Source organism: Saccostrea cucullata, unplaced genomic scaffold (assembly GCF_032062105.1).
Source record: "Saccostrea cucullata isolate Sc308-1 unplaced genomic scaffold, CSIRO_AGI_Scuc_v1 ctg305, whole genome shotgun sequence".
Classification (NCBI taxonomy): Eukaryota; Metazoa; Mollusca; class Bivalvia; order Ostreida; family Ostreidae; genus Saccostrea; species Saccostrea cuccullata.
In genome coordinates, this window is record NW_026938238.1 from 617,120 (window position 1) to 635,673 (window position 18,554).

Genomic DNA, 18,554 nt, shown 5'->3' on the forward strand with positions numbered 1-18,554 from the left:
AGGAAGTCTTCTTACAAGAAGCTTTGCCTTAAAGTCTGTTGAAACATTCATCAGATCATGTGTAGCTTAGATACTCATACATTGATTGGCTTTTAAATGTTTCATGTCATTTTTAATTATCTCATTTGCTCTCTTTAGATAGCATGAGACAATAGAGACCTTGATATTCACCAAACACGCTAGATTCTTTTATATGATAGTGCAGGCTGAAAGAATTCAACCTATCAATTAAGTTTCCTCTTCTTTAACTGTTATATAGGTCTGAGAACTCTGAAATGCATCAAGCCAAAGACAGAGTGAAGCGAGAGCAGCAGTTATTGTACAGAGAAAATGAAAAACTGCTAAAGCAAATCGAACAGCTGCAGAGAGAAATGTAAGGATTTACTATTAATATATCTCAATTAATTATACCATTGACTCTCATTTGTTTTATGTCACCAGAAATGATGTACAATGGAGCCTTTATGTTTTATTGATTTCACAATTTTTTTTAAGCTCATCCTAGATTTGTTTGCTTCATCTAGTGGAAAAGTTATTATACCCCCGCAAACGAAGTTTAGGGGGGTATATTGGAATCACCATGTCCGTCTGTCCGTCTGTCTGTAGACAAGATTTTGTCCGGACCGTTTCTCAAAAACTGTTGGATGGATTTGTCTGAAAATTTATACACTTATTATTCACCATATGAAGGTGTGCACCTGGGATTTTCATCATGATTGGATGATTTTTCTGCATTTTACAGGCGTTTTTTCTTTTTTATTTTGTGATTTTGTTTGGCTCATAACTAGAAAACTATTAGACTTACAATCATCAAACTTGGACAATTTATGCATCTTGGGTAGATGGTGTGTCACGACCTATTTCAAGGTCACTGTGACCTTTAATTTAAGTGATTTTTTTTTAAAAACCAAGTCTTTAAAATTTTAAATTTCATAATCCTAAAAAATGTAGAAATATAGTTGCATCCTTATTAAAAAATGCTAAATAAAGTAAAAACTTATTTTTTATCATATACTTTACAGCAAATTCTATAACAAATGTTAATGATTTGAGAGGAATTCAGTTTGTCCCATGGGCATAATTATCAAGCACTGGTCAAGGAGAATTTTTGATAGCAGAAATGTGCATGTCAAATTAGAGAGAAATTAATGAGTTCATTGTCGGGAGTTAACTGGCAAGAGCAACACTAGATCTAATCTTAATTTATCTCTTGGGAGTTGGGCAAAAAGAAATGGCCTTATAGTTGCTTGTGTTAATTAAGAGTTCTTGATGGCTGTAGTTCAGATAAAGATCTTTCAATTGGTGTAATGTAATTAAAACAAATTGATGTTTTATTGTATGATTAAAACTGATTTAGTATTGTATAATATAATTAAAATTAATTATACATGTGTTCATTGAAAAAAAAAAATTACATTTCAATTTTTTATATATTTGCAACAAATTGCAGTCATGTCTCACTTAGAATTTTATAGTCTAAAGAATAATTATTTTTTGATTTTTTTTATTAGACTGTAGCATTTCCATTATTTCATAAAATATGCAATAAACAATTTAAAGCTGCAGATGGATATTTGTTAAGCTCTTACACAGCCAGTTTAGAATTATATGATGTATTATTTGTTTTAATTAATCCCTACACTGTAAGTCTCTTAGAGATGTATGTACAATATTTTAAACATGATAAGAAATGGAAATTAGATCATTGAAATCTGTGTCAATCTGTTAATCAAGGTTACTTAATTTTCTTGCACCCTAACCAATTTATGATTATCGAACAATATTTGATGGGTGTATCATGCTGTGGCAAGGCACTTTATTAGACAATAGTGAATACCTCTTACTAGATCCATAAAATATTTCTGAATTGGCACCTACTCTGAAAAACCCAGCGGGGGTATTTGTCCCTATTGGACAGTTCTAGTTTGAAATTGATTTGTGGTATCTTTTACACCAATAATGGTTATAATCAATAAGAATGAATAGGTCATATTTTATCCCATCCTTACTAAAAACATGTATAATTCACAGGCAAATCTATGTTAAAACTTTTAAAAATCTGACTCGTCATTGACAAAATCGATTTCTTTTAGATGTGTACAATTTACTCATAAAATAAATCTAGCCATTTTGCAGTTACCTACTTGAAGACATTCTTATTTTATAGCTTAATTAACTACTGATGTGAACTTACTTTAGATTTTCAAAAAGCATCCTTGTTGGTTGAAGAGAAATAGTTTGTTGTCATATAGCAGTCTTGTCAGTTACATGGAAATAATTTGTAGTTGACGATCTGTAGAGCAGTCTTGTCAGTTTAGAATGATACATGTACAATGTATTTATGTTTTTAGTCGAACAAAGGGAGGAGGAAGTGGTGGCTGGCAAAGACAAGCAAATGGGCCACCCCCTCAGAGACAAACCAATGGACCACCCCCTCCCCGGCAGCCTAACGGACCTCCCCCTCCCCAGCACCCCCCACCAGATCAGTATTACGACCAGGGACCACCCCCTCCAAGACAAGGGCTCAACAAGCCTCCACCACCCCCTAACAACCAGTGGAAGGGTGGACCTCCCCCTCATCAAAGACCCATTAACAACAGGGTAAATGTACAGATCATCTAAAGTATCAAAAATTATTTATCTAATAAATTAATTTGATTAAAAATTTGGTGCACTTTGGAATCTTTGATAAACGTATTCCATTGTAGGTGGATCAATTTGTGCCTGGCCCCTCACCTCAGGCAGGGAGGGGTAAACAGTCCACACCTCCCTCTGGTCCCAAACGCCCCCCTCATAGACTTCAAGATCCCATACAAAGACCAGCCAATATGTAAGTTACTACTGAATTTCTAGAATATAGAAGCACTTATTTCTTATCATGTTTGTTGATTAAGTTTGAAGTATTTTGTATACTCTCTATACATTTATTACTGCTATTTTATTTCATCTCAGACCTCCAGAATATATGCAAAATGGAGTGGGTGGTTACCCTGACGACGGGTATATGTCACCACGAGGACGACCTTCACCTCACCTAAACGGACCAATGAGACAAGGTAGATTAATGATTTTATCTTTTTTTTTTACCATTAATTAAAAAACTTTTTTTAAAGTTACCACATGATATAAATATTTTTCACCTGAAGACTTTGGGTATAATGACTAGGTTCCAGCATCAGTTTACTACAGGAACCACAATCTTGGAGAGCTCTACATTTTTCTCCCCGTCACCTCGGTTTACGTCATATGCACAAAATTGGTCGTAGTATGCCAAATTTATCCTCTCGCAATTTACATACAGCAGGAGTTGGATATGAATCTGACTCTGAAAAGCCATATGTTCGTAAAATTCATACAGCTCATGATAGTAAGTCCCTTAGAGAGTGCATGGTAGGATCAAAGTGTGCAGTGTTGAACAATATAGGACATTTTGAACATAGAGTCATTATTAAGTTTCTGTGTTTTTAGGTCAGTCAAAATTTTTTTTTCAATTAGACATAGATTGATAGAAATGTTTCTTTTGAGATCTTTATTTCTAGCAGAATTTATACCAAGGTGAAATTTTTTTTCCCTTTATTTTGTGTTCTCTCTCTGATAACTTTCTGAGTTGTTTCCCTTTTACAATGCTTTAATCCCGCTCTGTTGACATGCAGCTTCCATTAAACATCAAAATGCAGCGGAGTGACAAGGGAGGTAATTCAGCTGCTGCTTAAGAAAATATGTTCATGTCTTATTGACTGTTAAAGGTTTTCAATGGAATATTGAGTTTTATTTTTAGTAGTTGCATGGTATATATGAAGCACTATATTGCAAACATGTTCCACACTTAATGTTATGTAGAAATGCTATTTGGTCATACACTTTTTCCATTTATAGAAGTTGTAAGTGAAGATTTTTCATACACTTTCGAGTAGAACAGTAAAAATGTCACCATGTAGCAGTTCTTCACAGCTTTTTACAAAATTGCAGTGTGAAATAGCTTAATGTACATGTATCTCAATTTGCTACAAATGTGCATTTGAAAATATAAAATTTTATTATGGACAAACTATGCTACCATATTGCATCATGACTTTGGATCTTACATTTGTTTCAATATGTCAAAGAACTCCATGAGTTGCCTGTGTTATTTATAAGCTGTTGTGTGTTTTGCAGTCTTCTATGATGAGGATGATGATGCATTTAGTAGAATTGGTGGGACAGTTTTCTTCTAGTACACATGCACTCAGACACTTTTCAGTTTGGAGTGATTCTTCCAAATTGTGTTGTTTTTGTAGAACACTGCCTTCTTGCATTATATGCACTAAACTTACAGGGACTTGTGGACGAGTCTATAACAGGATGGTCTTGTCATCAAGTACCTGTGACTAAACACACTGTGTTCCAGGGTAAAATTCACAGTGTCTATTATATTCTGCTTTGGTTGAATATTAAATCATTTTTGGACTCTTTTTAATTAAAAAAACAAAATGGTCTCAATAAATTTGATGGAATGTTTCCAGTGCACAATAGTTATCTTTCTGTGTTATATGGTTTTTCACCCCTTTTTTGCCAAGGCAAAAATTTCTGTTCATTTGGTTTTATCTTTTAAAAGTGAGATGAAATCAACTTTTTATAAAGACTTTTCATTAGAAAAATTAGTAGATACTTTGCACAAAAACAAGGATATCTTTTGAGAACACTTTACAAAAATGTGTAATAAAAGTCTCATTTATTTTTATTTTTAATTTTATGATTTAAGAAAAGTGTATTTTCATTACATATTAAGGCTCTTTTTTTTTTTTTGGAGAAATGCACACCATTGTTTATGTGATTGGACTTTTTCAAAGTCTGTTGATGAACAACTTGCAAAGTTTGATTACCAGTAATATAGTAATATTTCAAAAATACAATAAATAGCATTCCTTGGAGATTTAGATTGTGATACATGAAATATGTTTACTAACTGTTTTGTTTACATTTCAGAGTCTCCGGTGCGTTACAACGACAGTCGTCGGGCTTCCCAAGTCTCCACTTCAGGTCAGCTTCCTAAAACACGCTCATTTAACTTACAATGCTTGTCTTATACATTCATCCATATTTTAAACAATATTATATAAATAGAATATTTTGTGCTTTGATTATAAATGTATCACAGAAGAGGTACAGATAATGATGAGTTTTTGTTAAAAGAAAAATATCTGATTCTCTGTTGGATTTCTTTGATGAAAGAAAAGGGCCTGGAAGTTTCCCTGTATGTAATGCATGCATACTTTTAACTTATACCAGGATAAACTCCTAACACACGTTTTTGAATTTTACAGATTCCATACGAAGTATGAATGCGAAATTAAAACAAGAGATTTATGAATTAGAGGGTGAGATTGAACACCACCATCTTGTGAACCAGCGGACTAAGAGTATATACGGCTCGCAGGCCTCCGTACGGTCTGGGCCACGATGACGAAAAAAGTCCACTATTTCTCCCGTGCTTTCTTGATCGATATCAGCCAATGGATCAACATATTTATTGACTGATTAAGTGCATTAACTTGTGTCGTATACCAAAGATAATATCACAAGAGATGTGGATTTTATTAGTTTCTAGATTTTACACCAGATCACTAGATAAATCAAGAGGAGTTTCTGATGTAAAGCATCTGGTAGTCAGTGGATCAAAGGTTGAGGCAAGGCTATGATTGTGACATTGGAGGTTAAAAATAAACTGCGGTTATGAGATGGTCATATTTTACAAGGTGTTGATACCAAATACGATCCACAGAGACTAAGGTTCTCAGGCCTGGTATCACTCTGAGGTGTTGGGAGGCATGTCAGAACACAGCTATGTATAAAGTGAAATATTGGATTCTTGGTGAATGCTGAGGAATGTCCTTTGTATTAACCGTCCTTGTCAAGATGACTTCTGGAAATCCGTCCATTTTAAATTTACATATTTTGACTGAGTTACTGGAATGCCTGTGTAAAGTCTATTTTAGTTGTTGAGTTTTTACATGTTTATCTTTGTTATTATTGTTTACGTTTTTGTATGATTTATTTAATTTTACATACTGTACATAGGTTTCTTTACATATAATGGCCTCACTGTATACTATGTAATTTAATCCACTCCTTCATAGGGTGCTGAAATTTACAGATGTTCTTAGTACCTCGGGTACTTTTATGTAAAATTATTAAGACAGCTGTTCTGAATGTTTGTTAGTACATATTCTAACTGGTCACCAAATACACCATTGTAAATGACCTTGACACATCACTGTACATGACCTTGACCCTCTCACCTTGATTTACAGTATTGTAATAAATTGTTATACTATGTTATTTCCTTTTCACATATTGATGCATGCATGTTTAATATTGGAGAATCCAAACATGTCAATGAATAATTTAAATTATTTTTTTTCATTACCAAGGCCTGAATGTTGCTTAAACATTTACCATTGAATGTGAGAAGAAAGTGTTGACTTGTTTTTTGTCATATTTATTCAGATATCTTAAATTTGAATCATTTGTTTCATGAATTGTTTTATATTTGCTCAGACAATTGAAAATAGGTGCCAGAAAATCTTTTTTTTTTAATTGATTCAATAACATTTTTTTCATGAAAGTAATAAAATATCCAGGATGGGTTAGTAAAGATTTTTAAATAGATGGTATTGCTGATTGTTAAAAAAACAAAACAACTTTATTTCATAAAATAAAATAATATAGTTTTGTCTTTTCACTTTAATATTGCAATTCTTTTCTCCAAAGTTATTTATTTTTTCTTTTTTTACAAAAGTAAAACTCCACTTCCTTACTCTTTGCTTTTCTAGATAATATTTCATATGACATGTTCTTAAAATAGAGAGGGAGGAAATTTATTTCCATATTTGAATGAAACTTGATTAAAATATACTGAAAGAAGTGATGCTTTTCTTTTTTTTTGAAGTTTGCCCCCCCCCCCCTTCAACTGAAGATGCCATATGGTCTTTGATACCCTGTTGTGGAATTCCCCCCCCCCCCAGGTCATAATGTGAACCAATTTAAGGACATGCGCAAGGTACCTTACCTACTGATTATTTTTAAGATATTCTCAATTTATTAAAAATTCAAACCTCAGATGTCCAATGACAAAAAATCAGCATGCATTACCAGGTGTTTTGAGATATGATGAAGATTATTGTATAAAAAACAGAATATACAAGACAAGTAGTAGTGTAGGTTTAAATTTGTGTGTATGTCCATGTAGATGAGGATGTTCTCGTTTAATTATATACAGAAAAAAATACTTATTTCCTATATATTCCACAGTAAAACTTGGTGTCCTGTTGTTGTCCTTACGTCCATGATTTGAACAAAATTGAATCTACATTCTTGCATTTTATTAATACAGGTGTTAAAATTACACTAATTCTTGGTTCCCTTTGAAGAGTTCATGGCCCCATCATATGATCAAACTTAAATTTCCTTTGGCCAAGGATGCTTTGTGGTTTGGTTGAAATTGATCCTTAAAGCCGAAAATTTAAAAAGTTTCTGAACGACACAGATGGACTCCGAACACTTTTCAATCAAGTGAGCTAAAACCTGACAAAAAGCCCAACCCCTAAGTGTCACAACTTAAGTAAACAATCGTAAGATATACAGTAATATATTGGTACATGAATAATATTGATGTTTCAATTGTGCAATTTTTTGTAAATTTTATCCCTAAAGGCAAGGATATTCACCAAGCTCTCTCTCTCTCTCTCAAAATTTCCCTCCAAAAATTACAGTGACAGTAATCAAATCATCTTTGTGCCTTTACAATTCAACAAGCACTGAAAAAACAAATAATAGCAGAAAACTTTTCTTTTTATTTATACATGTAGGAAAGCAATATTGCACAACAAATATCACAGACAAAATTTGTTCATACAATTTTTCAAAAATTATTATTATGCACAAGAACAAGACAAATAATGCATTAAACAGCAACTTTTTGTATATGACTTACTTGTTGATTAACTTGTAATCTGTAATTTGTGCATATGTCTATGATTTACAATATGGTAAGTTGCTTTTAAGTGTAAGAACTTTATTTTCCCATAATTATTTGTGACAGTCTGCTGGGGAAAATTTTCATTCTCACATTAATTCTATTATTAAAGATCATATACAGCAATAACTTAAGTGGAAAATTTTGTTTTTCTCATAAACACCGAACAACAATCTCAGATAATAAGGTGTTCCAAAGATTTAGTGACCAACACTACACTGTATTTGAATTTTCTTTGGTGCTTAACATTTTACATACACTACGTATTGGAATATCAACAAAAATCTTATGATAGATCAAAGGAACAGAAAATTTGGCCCATCAAGTAACATTTCTATATATATTTAAAATAACAATTAAAACAATAAGTCCAAAGGCATTTTAAAGCTTTTAAAATAAAAACTGTAAAAACTAAAATGAAATTTGAAATTTTGATGTTGTAAATGCAAAGCTGATAGGTTTTAAAGGTTGTACAGTGTATTGCGACAATACATAAACATTGTAAAATACTTAATATAAGAAAGCACTTCAAAATTTCTTATTAAGAGTCTGAATAAAATAATGTTTGACTGTTAAGATGTTGATGCTGATATTTCACCATCTCATCTTGTACATATAATATCAACATAAACCTAAAATTGACTGTAGGGGAAACCCCATTCAGGGGATTTTATTCTAGAAAATATCAATTACTTCCTGGAATGTTCTATACGACTTCAACTTTATTATCCTCAGTGATGACAAGGACACCAAAAAATTTGTCCAAATGTCGAGATAACAACATTTCTCCATCTAAGACCAAGTTCCTCAAATAACATAAGACTGAGATCTGTAAATGACACACTCTCTTTGGTTTGTGAGGATATTGTCAGTAGGGGATGTTTTGTTGGTAGAACTGTATCCAGTCGTAAGACTTTGCCCTCCAGCTCAGGAAGCACTCTTTGATGATCCTCTTCATGAACTCTGCCGCCTCGCGCTCTGAGGCCATTGGCTGGAATCTGTCCCTCAGTTGTTTGATGGTCTGTCCTCTGAAACATGGCAGTCCTGTGTCCAGCATCAGAGACACCAGGGTAATGATCGTCTCCTGATAGGGTCTGTAGACAGGTAACAAAGATTAGAAACATTATTTTATCATAATATTGTGTCTGACTCTGCTTTATTTCAAACCTACATGGAAGGATTAAAGATTTAACATGGAGTGGCTTAATATCAAACTGATCTCAGTGTGTCAAATGATTCTAGTACACAACATAATCTGTATCCAAGAAACAATTTGTTTTAGGCCCACAGTTGCTTCAGCTGCTTGAAACAAACAAGAGGCCCATGGGCCACATCGCTCACCTGAGAAGCTTTGACCATTCTGTTCTTTACCAGATTTCACCCTTGTTATACATAATGCATCCCCACCCTACCCCACTGATCATAATTTAGACATTTTGAAATCTACACTATACCCCATGATCCTTCCATGGGCACATATGTTTCAGCTTTTTTGGCCCAGTGGTTCCTGAGAAGAAGATTTTCAAAGATTTTTCCTATATATTTCTATGTAAAACTTTGATTCCCTATAATGGCCCCGCCCTTCCCCCGGGGGTCATGATTCCTACAATTTAGAATTTACACTACCCCAGAATGCTTCCACATAAGCTTCACTTTTTCTGGCCCAGTGGTTCTTGAGAAAAAAATTTTCAAAGATTTTTCCTATATATTTCTATATAAAACTTTGATTCCCCATTGTGGCCCCGCCCTTCCCCCGGGTGTCATTATTTGAACAATTTAGAATCTACATTATACCAGGATGCTTCCACATAAGTTTCAGCTTTTCTGGCCCAGTGGTTCTTGAGAAGAAGATTTTCAAAGATTTTTCCTATATATTTCTATGTAAAACTTTGATACCCCATTGTGGCCCCGCCCTTCCCCTGGGGGTCATGATTTGAACAATTTAGAATCTACACTATACCAGGATGCTTCCACATAAGTTTCAGCTTTTCTGGCCCAGTGGTTCTTGAGAAGAAGGTTTTCAAAGATTTTTCCTATATATTTCTATGTAAAACTTTGATTCCCCATTGTGGCCCCACCCATCCCCCGGGGGTCATTATTTGAACAATTTAGAATCTACATTATACCAGGATGCTTCCACATAAGTTTCAGCTTTTCTGGCCCATTGGTTCTTGAGAAGAAGATTTTCAAAGATTTTTCCTATATATTTCTATGTAAAACTTTGATTCCCCATTGTGGCCCCGCCCTTCCCCCGGGGGTCATGATTTGAACAATTTAGAATCTACACTATACCAGGATGCTTCCATATAAGTTTCAGCTTTACTGGCCCAGAGGTTCTTGAGAAGAAGATTTTCAAAGATTTTTCCTATATATTTCTATATAAAACTTTGATTCCCCATTGTGGCCCCGCCCTACCCCCGGGGGTCATGATTTGAACAATTTAGAATCTACACTTCCCCAGGATGCTTCCACATAAGTTTCAGCTTTACTGGCCCAGTGGTTCTTGAGAAGAAGATTTTTTAATGACCCCACCCTATTTTTGTCTTTTCTTGATTATCTCCCCTTGCAAGGGAATATGTCCCTTCATTTTAGCAATTTAAATTCCCCTTTACCCAAGGATGCTTTGTACCAACTTTGGTCAAAATTGGCCCAGTGGTTCTTGAGAAGAAGTCGAAAATGTGAAAAGTTTACAGACGGACAGACAGACGGACAGACGGACGGACAGCTTAACGGACGGTCAAATGATTCTAGCACAACACGGACAAAATGTGATCAGAAAAGCTCACTTGAGCCTTCGGCTCAGGTGAGCTAAAAAGACAAATTCTAATTGATATTCTGCCCCCCACACAGAGCAGTTGCTATTAGTTGTATTGTTTACCTGACAGCTAGGTAACCCTGGACACAGAGCTCCATGAACCACTGGAACGGAGCAGCTTCCATTGTTCCTCCCATGATGTTTACCATCTCATCTGTCAACTTAAAGTGAGGCTCCCAGCCAAGATTACCTCCAGGGGAACTCTCAAACATAAAGCCAAAATCTGAAAACAGAAACTTAAAATATAGGGCAAATATCTGCAAAACAGAATATCAAAGATAAAGCCAAAATCTGAAAGAGAAACAAAGACTCTAAATCATTAAGCCAAAATCTGAAAACCAACAAAAGATGTATGTAAAACACTTATGCCCCCCTCCCCCAAACAATTGCAATTTTTAAGTTGAAGGGGCATAACTCTGTCCAAAATGGCCAGATCGCACACAAAACCGAACTTGACCTACATATTCTTATGATAAATCTGTATACCAAATTTCATTTCAGTGTGTGCAACCTCTGTGAAGAAAATGAACAGAAACTGCAAATTATTGGAATTTTTTTAAGTCTAAGGGGCATAACTTTGGCCCGATTGTACCCAAAACAGAACTTGACCTAGATATTCTTAAAACATATATACCAAATTTCATTTAAATATGTTTAACCTTTGCGAAGAAAATGAACGGACACTGATGGTGGACCAACGGACAGACAGACCAACGGACAGCCGCAAAGCAATGGGGGGGGGGCATAAAAACAGAAGTGTTCTCCTATATGTACGAGATGGCCTGTATTGTTAATCATTAGATTGTTCCTGTGTCTGTCCTTTAAAGATTTAATTTTTACCTATATGTATGAGATGGCCTGTATTGTTTATCATTAGGTTTCCATTATGACGGTCCTTTATCTGTAGAAGGAACGTCACCAAACTGTAGGCTGCCATGCTGACCACAAAGTTACGACGAGCCTGAAAAGGAAGTCAGTCTTGGTTCAATTTCTGTAATACGTTATGATGCCAAGATTTTGAAATCTCATTTAAGAATTTGTGAACATCCATGTACATGTAGGTTACAAAACTCACAGCTTGGAATTCTGGGGTATCCTCATCTCCGAACGTTTTCTGGAAGTAGTCATACAACGTAATGTCTGTCTTCTTGCCAATTTCATCCCTGGATTTACTATTGGGAACACATTCAATAACACCACACTACAAAGTAAGTAACACTGAACAAAGCTCAAATCTCAATGAAACATGTAAGTATCGATATCCAGTAAACTCGCAACAAGGATGATGTAAGAATTCCTGCATAACATGTTCAGAATAAATTTAAATTTTTGACTTTTCCTTGTTACAGTAATAACGTACCCCTGGTCCAGTGGCAACAACTCTGTATGGCACCAGGTATAACTCCAACCCAGTTTGTTCAAATATATTCTTACACAGAGAAATCACCTGAAGGGCTAACATGTCCTGAAACAGATAAAGGAATCATTTAGTATACCTGTTTTCTATTCCATCATATAAACTCTATAATGAAACATATGGAGATAACAAACATTTTAAGATCAGAAGTCCATAAAACAATACAAAACCGGAGCAGAGCGAACACGGACCTCCAAAACATCAGAGGTGGGATCAGGTGCCATGGAGGAGTAAGCATCCCCTGCTGCCCAGTCACACCCGCAATGTGCTCCTTGTCATGATCACAGAACTTATATAATTATATATATGAGAATTTTGTGTTAGGTTTACCTGTCTAACGTCGTCTCCGACTTTGAAGATGGCTGCCTGCCAGTATTCCAGTGATGTACTAATGGCCGGGTTATCCTCGTCACTCATCCCCAGCATCTCAAGGTCATGAACTCCACAGCGCTTAACACGAAAGCGGGCCAAAAAGGGAGCCTTAGCCGCACTAAAACAATTACAAGTGTTTCATAACACATGATGAAAAGCCTGTTTATTTACAGAAAGTTAAGAACAGAAAATCACAAGTACATATAGAAGCTGGTACCTCTGTAATGGTATGCCGGAGTTCTTGTCAATCTCTGTAACTATTGCCTCTGGGTTTGATGGTAGGTAACACCCTACAATATAAAAAATAATTATAAGGATGAGTTGTGACCATACAGAAAGATAAAACCAGTCATCTTTAACTTGATAATGTTCTTACCCTTCTGTAATTCAATCTTTCTCAGTTCTCGTAAACAAGCATTCCTCCTCTCATCTCCTTTGGGATAGGGTCTACAGCATATATATTGGAAAAATTAGACTGATAAACAAGACTTGCAGCAACTTAAAAACATGTAACATGGAATTGTACACTGATACACAATGTCATGAAACTATAAATTTGAAAGAATTCTATAGCAAATATTGTGGGATTTATGTATCATACATCTATAAAATAAAGTATGGAAAATGTCAAACTATAATTTAAGCACAATCATGTAATATTTACTAGCTGTAGTTGCCCAACAATTTATGTGTATGACCTACTTAATGATGCCTGATATGGCAGTGATTTTTCCAAAGAAATCAAATTCTCTCTCATAAAATTTCCTGGCTGGACCAGAAAAGGATTCTTTCATCTTTTTCATCAGTAGCTCCATTTCTTCTCCAATTTCTTCTGTAGAGATATCATTGTATAGATTTATTGACCCAGAAGCTTGATCACAATACCAGAGTCATTTTAGAATATAATAAGTATTATATTTTACAAAACACAGATTCTCACCATCTTTGATGGTTCCCTCCTCATCCCTGTATACATTAGTCTGCATGTTCCACAGTAACTGATGAGCTAAGAGGGAGGACGTCTTAGCTGCCCACATCACGAAATCAGCCACATAGCCCATCTACAATGTTAAATAATACATCAGCCACATAGCCCATCTACAATGTTATATAATACATCAGCCACATAGCCCATCTACAATGTTATATAATACATCAGCCACATAACCCATCTACAATGTTATATAATACATCAGTCACATACACCATTAAAACATTGCATAAATACATGTATATTAGCCACATATACAATCCTCATAAGTTTAACTATATGAATACATAAGCCTTGCAGCCCATTTACTATAGAAAACAAAGTAAATCAGCCACATAGCCAATCTGGCCACCGAGCTTTGCAGGCCAATATGCCTCAGTCCACTCTACCAAATCCATTACATTTTTTATCCGTAAGTATAACCATTTATTCAAAATCTAAAAATCATTATTCCTAAGAAAATTATTTGTACCTGATGTGTTGCATTTTATAATTTGTATAAGTCTGTTTGTTGGTTACTTACTGTGTCATATCTTAAAGCCTGTACAATCTGTGGGATGTAGAAAAGGAGAGCCTCCTGGGAAAAATTAAACAGTGTCACAGAAAATCCAGAGAAAGCAGTACTTTATCTAAAAATATCCATCAGGTTTGAATCTTTGTTTAAGTAACAGGTACTTACTGGTGGGTGTGACCTGAGAACTCGGACAGCGAACTGGGCTGTGAGGGGGTGCGGGGGGTACTGTCTGGAGAAGTAGGACAGCGCCACACCAGGGGCCACCTGGCTCCACGTCAACACATGACTCAGCTACAAAAGACAAGGGTGTAAGTAATTAACAGAATAAAACAAAACCATCTGACACCACGCTAAAGCATCACTCAGCTACAAAAGAGAACAATAAAAAATTGGTCCAGGAATCTCTACTTTGTACCTATGAAATATTTTATTTTACCATTTACCAAATGCTCCAAACACAGCTCCTACTAAAAGTGACTTTACTAACTACCAGGTATATTACTGTCACACTGGAAGAAAAACATAGACACTTTATACTAAAAAAATATTTGGTTTGCAGCATGAAATGAGGGTGGGTTATCTTGTCTTCTGATTATTTTACCTCTAGTGAGTCTGCCTCTACACTCTTAGCTGTCACTATTCTGATTACCTCTAGTGAGTCGGCCTCTACACTCTGAGCTGACACTATTCTGATTACCTCTGGTGAGTCGGCCTCTACACTCTTAGCTGTCACTATTCTGATTACCTCTAGTGAGTCAGCCTCAACACTCTGAGCTGACACTATTCTGATTACCTCTGGTGAGTCGGCCTCTACACTCTGAGCTGACACTATTCTGATTACCTCTAGTGAGTCAGCCTCAACACTCTGAGCTGTCACTATTCTGATTACCTCTAGTGAGTCAGCCTCAACACTCTGAGCTGACACTATTCTGATTACCTCTGGTGAGTCGGCCTCTACACTCTGAGCTGACACTATTCTGATTACCTCTGGTGAGTCGGCCTCTACACTCTTAGCTGTCACTATTCTGATTACCTCTGGTGAGTCGGCCTCTACACTCTTAGCTGTCACTATTCTGATTACCTCTAGTGAGTCAGCCTCAACACTCAGAGCTGACACTATTCTGATTACCTCTGGTGAGTCGGCCTCTACACTCTGAGCTGACACTATTCTGATTACCTCTGGTGAGTCAACCTCTACACTCTGAGCTGACACTATTCTGATTACCTCTGGTGAGTCGGCCTCTACACTCTGAGCTGACACTATTCTGATTACCTCTGGTGAGTCGGCCTCTACACTCTGAGCTGACACTACTCTGATTACCTCTAGTGAGTCGGCCTCTACACTCTTAGCTGTCACTATTCTGATTACCTCTAGTGAGTCAGCCTCAACACTCTGAGCTGACACTATTCTGATTACCTCTAGTGAGTCGGCCTCTACACTCTTAGCTGTCACTATTCTGATTACCTCTAGTGAGTCAGCCTCAACACTCTGAGCTGACACTATTCTGATTACCTCTAGTGAGTCAGCCTCAACACTCTGAGCTGACACTATTCTGATTACCTCTAGTGAGTCAGCCTCTACACTCTGAGCTGACACTATTCTGATTACCTCTGGTGAGTCGGCCTCTACACTCTTAGCTGTCACTATTCTGATTACCTCTGGTGAGTCGGCCTCTACACTCTTAGCTGTCACTATTCTGATTACCTCTGGTGAGTCGGCCTCTACACTCTGAGCTGACACTATTCTGATTACCTCTGGTGAGTCGGCCTCTACACTCTGAGCTGACACTATTCTGATTACCTCTGGTGAGTCGGCCTCTACACTCTGAGCTGACACTTCTCTGATTACCTCTGGTGAGTCGGCCTCTACACTCTGAGCTGACACTACTCTGATTACCTCTAGTGAGTCGGCCTCTACACTCTGAGCTGACACTTCTCTGATTACCTCTGGTGAGTCGGCCTCTACACTCTGAGCTGACACTATTCTGATTACCTCTGGTGAGTCGGCCTCTACACTCTGAGCTGACACTATTCTGATTACCTCTGGTGAGTCAGCCTCTACACTCTGAGCTGACACTATTCTGATTACCTCTGGTGAGTCAACCTCTACACTCTGAGCTGACACTATTCTGATTACCTCCGGTGAGTCAACCTCTACACTCTGAGCTGACACTATTCTGATTACCTCTAGTGAGTTGGCCTCTACACTCTGAGCTGACACTATTCTGATTACCTCTGGTGAGTCGGCCTCTACACTCTGAGCTGACACCAGGAAGTGGATGGCCTCTGGGATGTGTCTGACGGCCCCAGGGTTCAGTCTGACCAGCCTCATCACCTCCCTCCTCAGGGTCTCAGACGTCTTCAGCCTGTCAATCAGTAGTGGTCAAAAAGTTAGTTAAGTTTCAGAACCCGACTCAGCCAAATGTTCAATCAAGTTTTTCTGATCAAAGAGTACTGGCATGCATCTATCATCTTTTTAACCTTTTTTTCAAAACTACAGGGCAAATTTCAGCCAATGGTATATCCCATACTAGAGAAAAATTGTAGCTCAAAATTAAATAATACAGGTGAGGGTGTGACCTGTGAGGTAAGTAGACGGCTAACACAGGTGAGATGTCCCAGGCAATGCGAGCGTACTCCCTCCATTGTCTCTCGGAGATAGGATTGGTCCTCCACAGAGCCACCTTATCTTCGTCCTTTATCTTGTTCTCGGCCAGCTCTAAAGGGTTGTTCCAGGTACTGAAGGCATCAATCAGATTGGCCTGTGACAAATACAGCACTACTCTTTATACAGTTCAAGTACTTATACATATCTCAATACATGTACTTCCTTACAGTGTGAAGTATTGTGTTGTATTGTGGCACAAGTGTAGTATTCCAACATGTGTGCTGTTTATTTTGAAATGAGTGTAACATTTCTTAACATGCTAGGTGTAGTACTATGACACGAGTGTAGTATTGAGACACAAGTGATGGTTTGAGTCATTAATGAAGAACTGCGACATGTCACTTCCAATATCTATGTACAACTTACACGTGTAGTTCCGTGTGACTCGTCAGGAGTTCTGTGAGGGTGTAATACTGTGAAATGTGTAAAATTGTCAGGTATATATAGTATTGACATGTGCAGTATCTTACTACTTCCTTATACAAGTGTTGTGACATGAGTTTGATAATTTTACATGGTATTTTTTAGCACTGTGACTTACTAAGAGTAGGAGAATAAGGTTCCTCTTTCTAGCATACTCCTTGATATAACTAGCAGCCTGTCCTGGACTCTTCTTGGCACCTGACAACAGACAGAATAAGCTTAAACATGTGTGTGGACTTTACAGTCAACTTTACAGTTTATATTTCATAGGGTATTAAGACCATTGGTACAAAAATCATAAATTGCAGTTTCGTTCCTCTAGTTTAATAAAGACAAGAACAAAGAAACTGGGTTTTATTGTAATAATCGATCAATATTTTTAGGATTTTTTTTACTATATAACCTAGTTTTGTTATTATAATCATTTAAAAAACTGGTTCTTATCCCAAGTAATATCACATCAGAGTTTATAAAACAAATATTCATATACAGATTGTTATATTCAAACAAGCTTAGTAGTAACTACTCTAATGATGTTCAAGCATTGAGGAAAGATAAATATGAAACACAACCATTCACATGATAATGAACTCTGTCAAGATTTACTTTTCCATGAAATTCTTTTAACATTCCAAAACATTTTAGACAAAAAAAAAAAAATCACATGAGACATGCATACAAAGTGTAATGACGATAAAGAACCAGTCGTAATGTACTTGATTCACAGCATCTAATTCACAATCTTATGAGGCTTATCTAAACAATTTGCCACATTAATAAAGTCTCAAATGAAATAATAATATAATAATTATACTAATTTTAATTTTAATAACTGGTCATAAATATTTTTCATTTAGTTGCCAAATAACACTATGGCCATTATATGCACACGTTTACCGTATACAGTGTTATTTTTGCCCTGTGTTATTTTGGCCCTTTTACACTTGCTTAAAAATTTGCCCCATTTTAAATTCGCCCAGTCCCAGTTCTGTTTAAGAATTGATACTGTTTTCTTTGAATTCGCCCCATTTTAAATTTGCCCACTTGTGACAAGGACGAAAAGGGCAAAAATAAAATGGGGCGAAAATTTCCCTGTATACAGTATTCGTTTTAAATTTGCAGCATGGACTTTTCTTTATTATGCAAGTCTCTTTTTTCATCATACCAGACTCTCTAGAAAACAGTAGTAGCAGCAGTATATCACTCTTTCTCATGCAATATAAAAAATCAATTAAAAAAAAAAAGCTTTCTAAAAGACATCAGGGCTAAGAAAAAAATGCAGTAGAGGAACCAAGGCTTTTAAAAAGACAATAATTTAGCTTTCAGATGATAGAATCAGG

At 36.2% G+C, this 18,554-nt stretch overlaps 2 protein-coding genes across 13 annotated transcripts in view; one reads left to right on the forward strand and one right to left on the reverse strand.

Moving 5' to 3' along the window:
* The window catches only part of LOC134249696 (kinesin-like protein KIF12), a 44,926-nt gene extending 38,035 nt beyond the window's left edge, over positions 1 to 6,891 (forward strand). For 5 of the 6 annotated variants that reach the window (XM_062732032.1, XM_062732031.1, XM_062732034.1 and 2 more), the window contains 6 exons: positions 260 to 373; positions 2,352 to 2,601; positions 2,709 to 2,830; positions 2,953 to 3,056; positions 4,966 to 5,019; positions 5,304 to 6,891. In XM_062732032.1, the coding sequence (XP_062588016.1) occupies positions 260 to 373; positions 2,352 to 2,601; positions 2,709 to 2,830; positions 2,953 to 3,056; positions 4,966 to 5,019; positions 5,304 to 5,443 (784 nt within the window). In that variant the 3' untranslated portion in view covers positions 5,444 to 6,891. Of the gene's footprint in view, positions 1 to 259; positions 374 to 2,351; positions 2,602 to 2,708; positions 2,831 to 2,952; positions 3,057 to 3,653; positions 3,694 to 4,965; positions 5,020 to 5,303 lie in introns of all 6 variants that reach the window. The other variant, XR_009988347.1, reaches the window with a different exon arrangement.
* A 921-nt stretch (positions 6,892 to 7,812) lies between these two features.
* Positions 7,813 to 18,554, reverse strand: part of LOC134249697 (phosphatidylinositol 4-kinase alpha-like) — a 41,023-nt gene continuing 30,281 nt past the window's right edge. For all 7 annotated transcript variants that reach the window (XM_062732042.1, XM_062732037.1, XM_062732041.1 and 4 more), the window contains 15 exons: positions 17,333 to 17,412; positions 16,704 to 16,885; positions 16,357 to 16,489; positions 14,289 to 14,414; positions 14,133 to 14,186; positions 13,559 to 13,679; positions 13,321 to 13,450; positions 12,995 to 13,065; positions 12,836 to 12,908; positions 12,577 to 12,736; positions 12,190 to 12,294; positions 11,905 to 12,030; positions 11,670 to 11,790; positions 10,893 to 11,052; positions 7,813 to 9,108 (listed from right to left, as the gene is read on the reverse strand). In XM_062732042.1, coding sequence (XP_062588026.1) covers positions 8,883 to 9,108; positions 10,893 to 11,052; positions 11,670 to 11,790; positions 11,905 to 12,030; positions 12,190 to 12,294; positions 12,577 to 12,736; positions 12,836 to 12,908; positions 12,995 to 13,065; positions 13,321 to 13,450; positions 13,559 to 13,679; positions 14,133 to 14,186; positions 14,289 to 14,414; positions 16,357 to 16,489; positions 16,704 to 16,885; positions 17,333 to 17,412 — 1,868 coding nt within the window. In that variant the 3' untranslated portion in view covers positions 7,813 to 8,882. The remainder of the gene's footprint in view (positions 9,109 to 10,892; positions 11,053 to 11,669; positions 11,791 to 11,904; positions 12,031 to 12,189; positions 12,295 to 12,576; positions 12,737 to 12,835; positions 12,909 to 12,994; positions 13,066 to 13,320; positions 13,451 to 13,558; positions 13,680 to 14,132; positions 14,187 to 14,288; positions 14,415 to 16,356; positions 16,490 to 16,703; positions 16,886 to 17,332; positions 17,413 to 18,554) is intronic.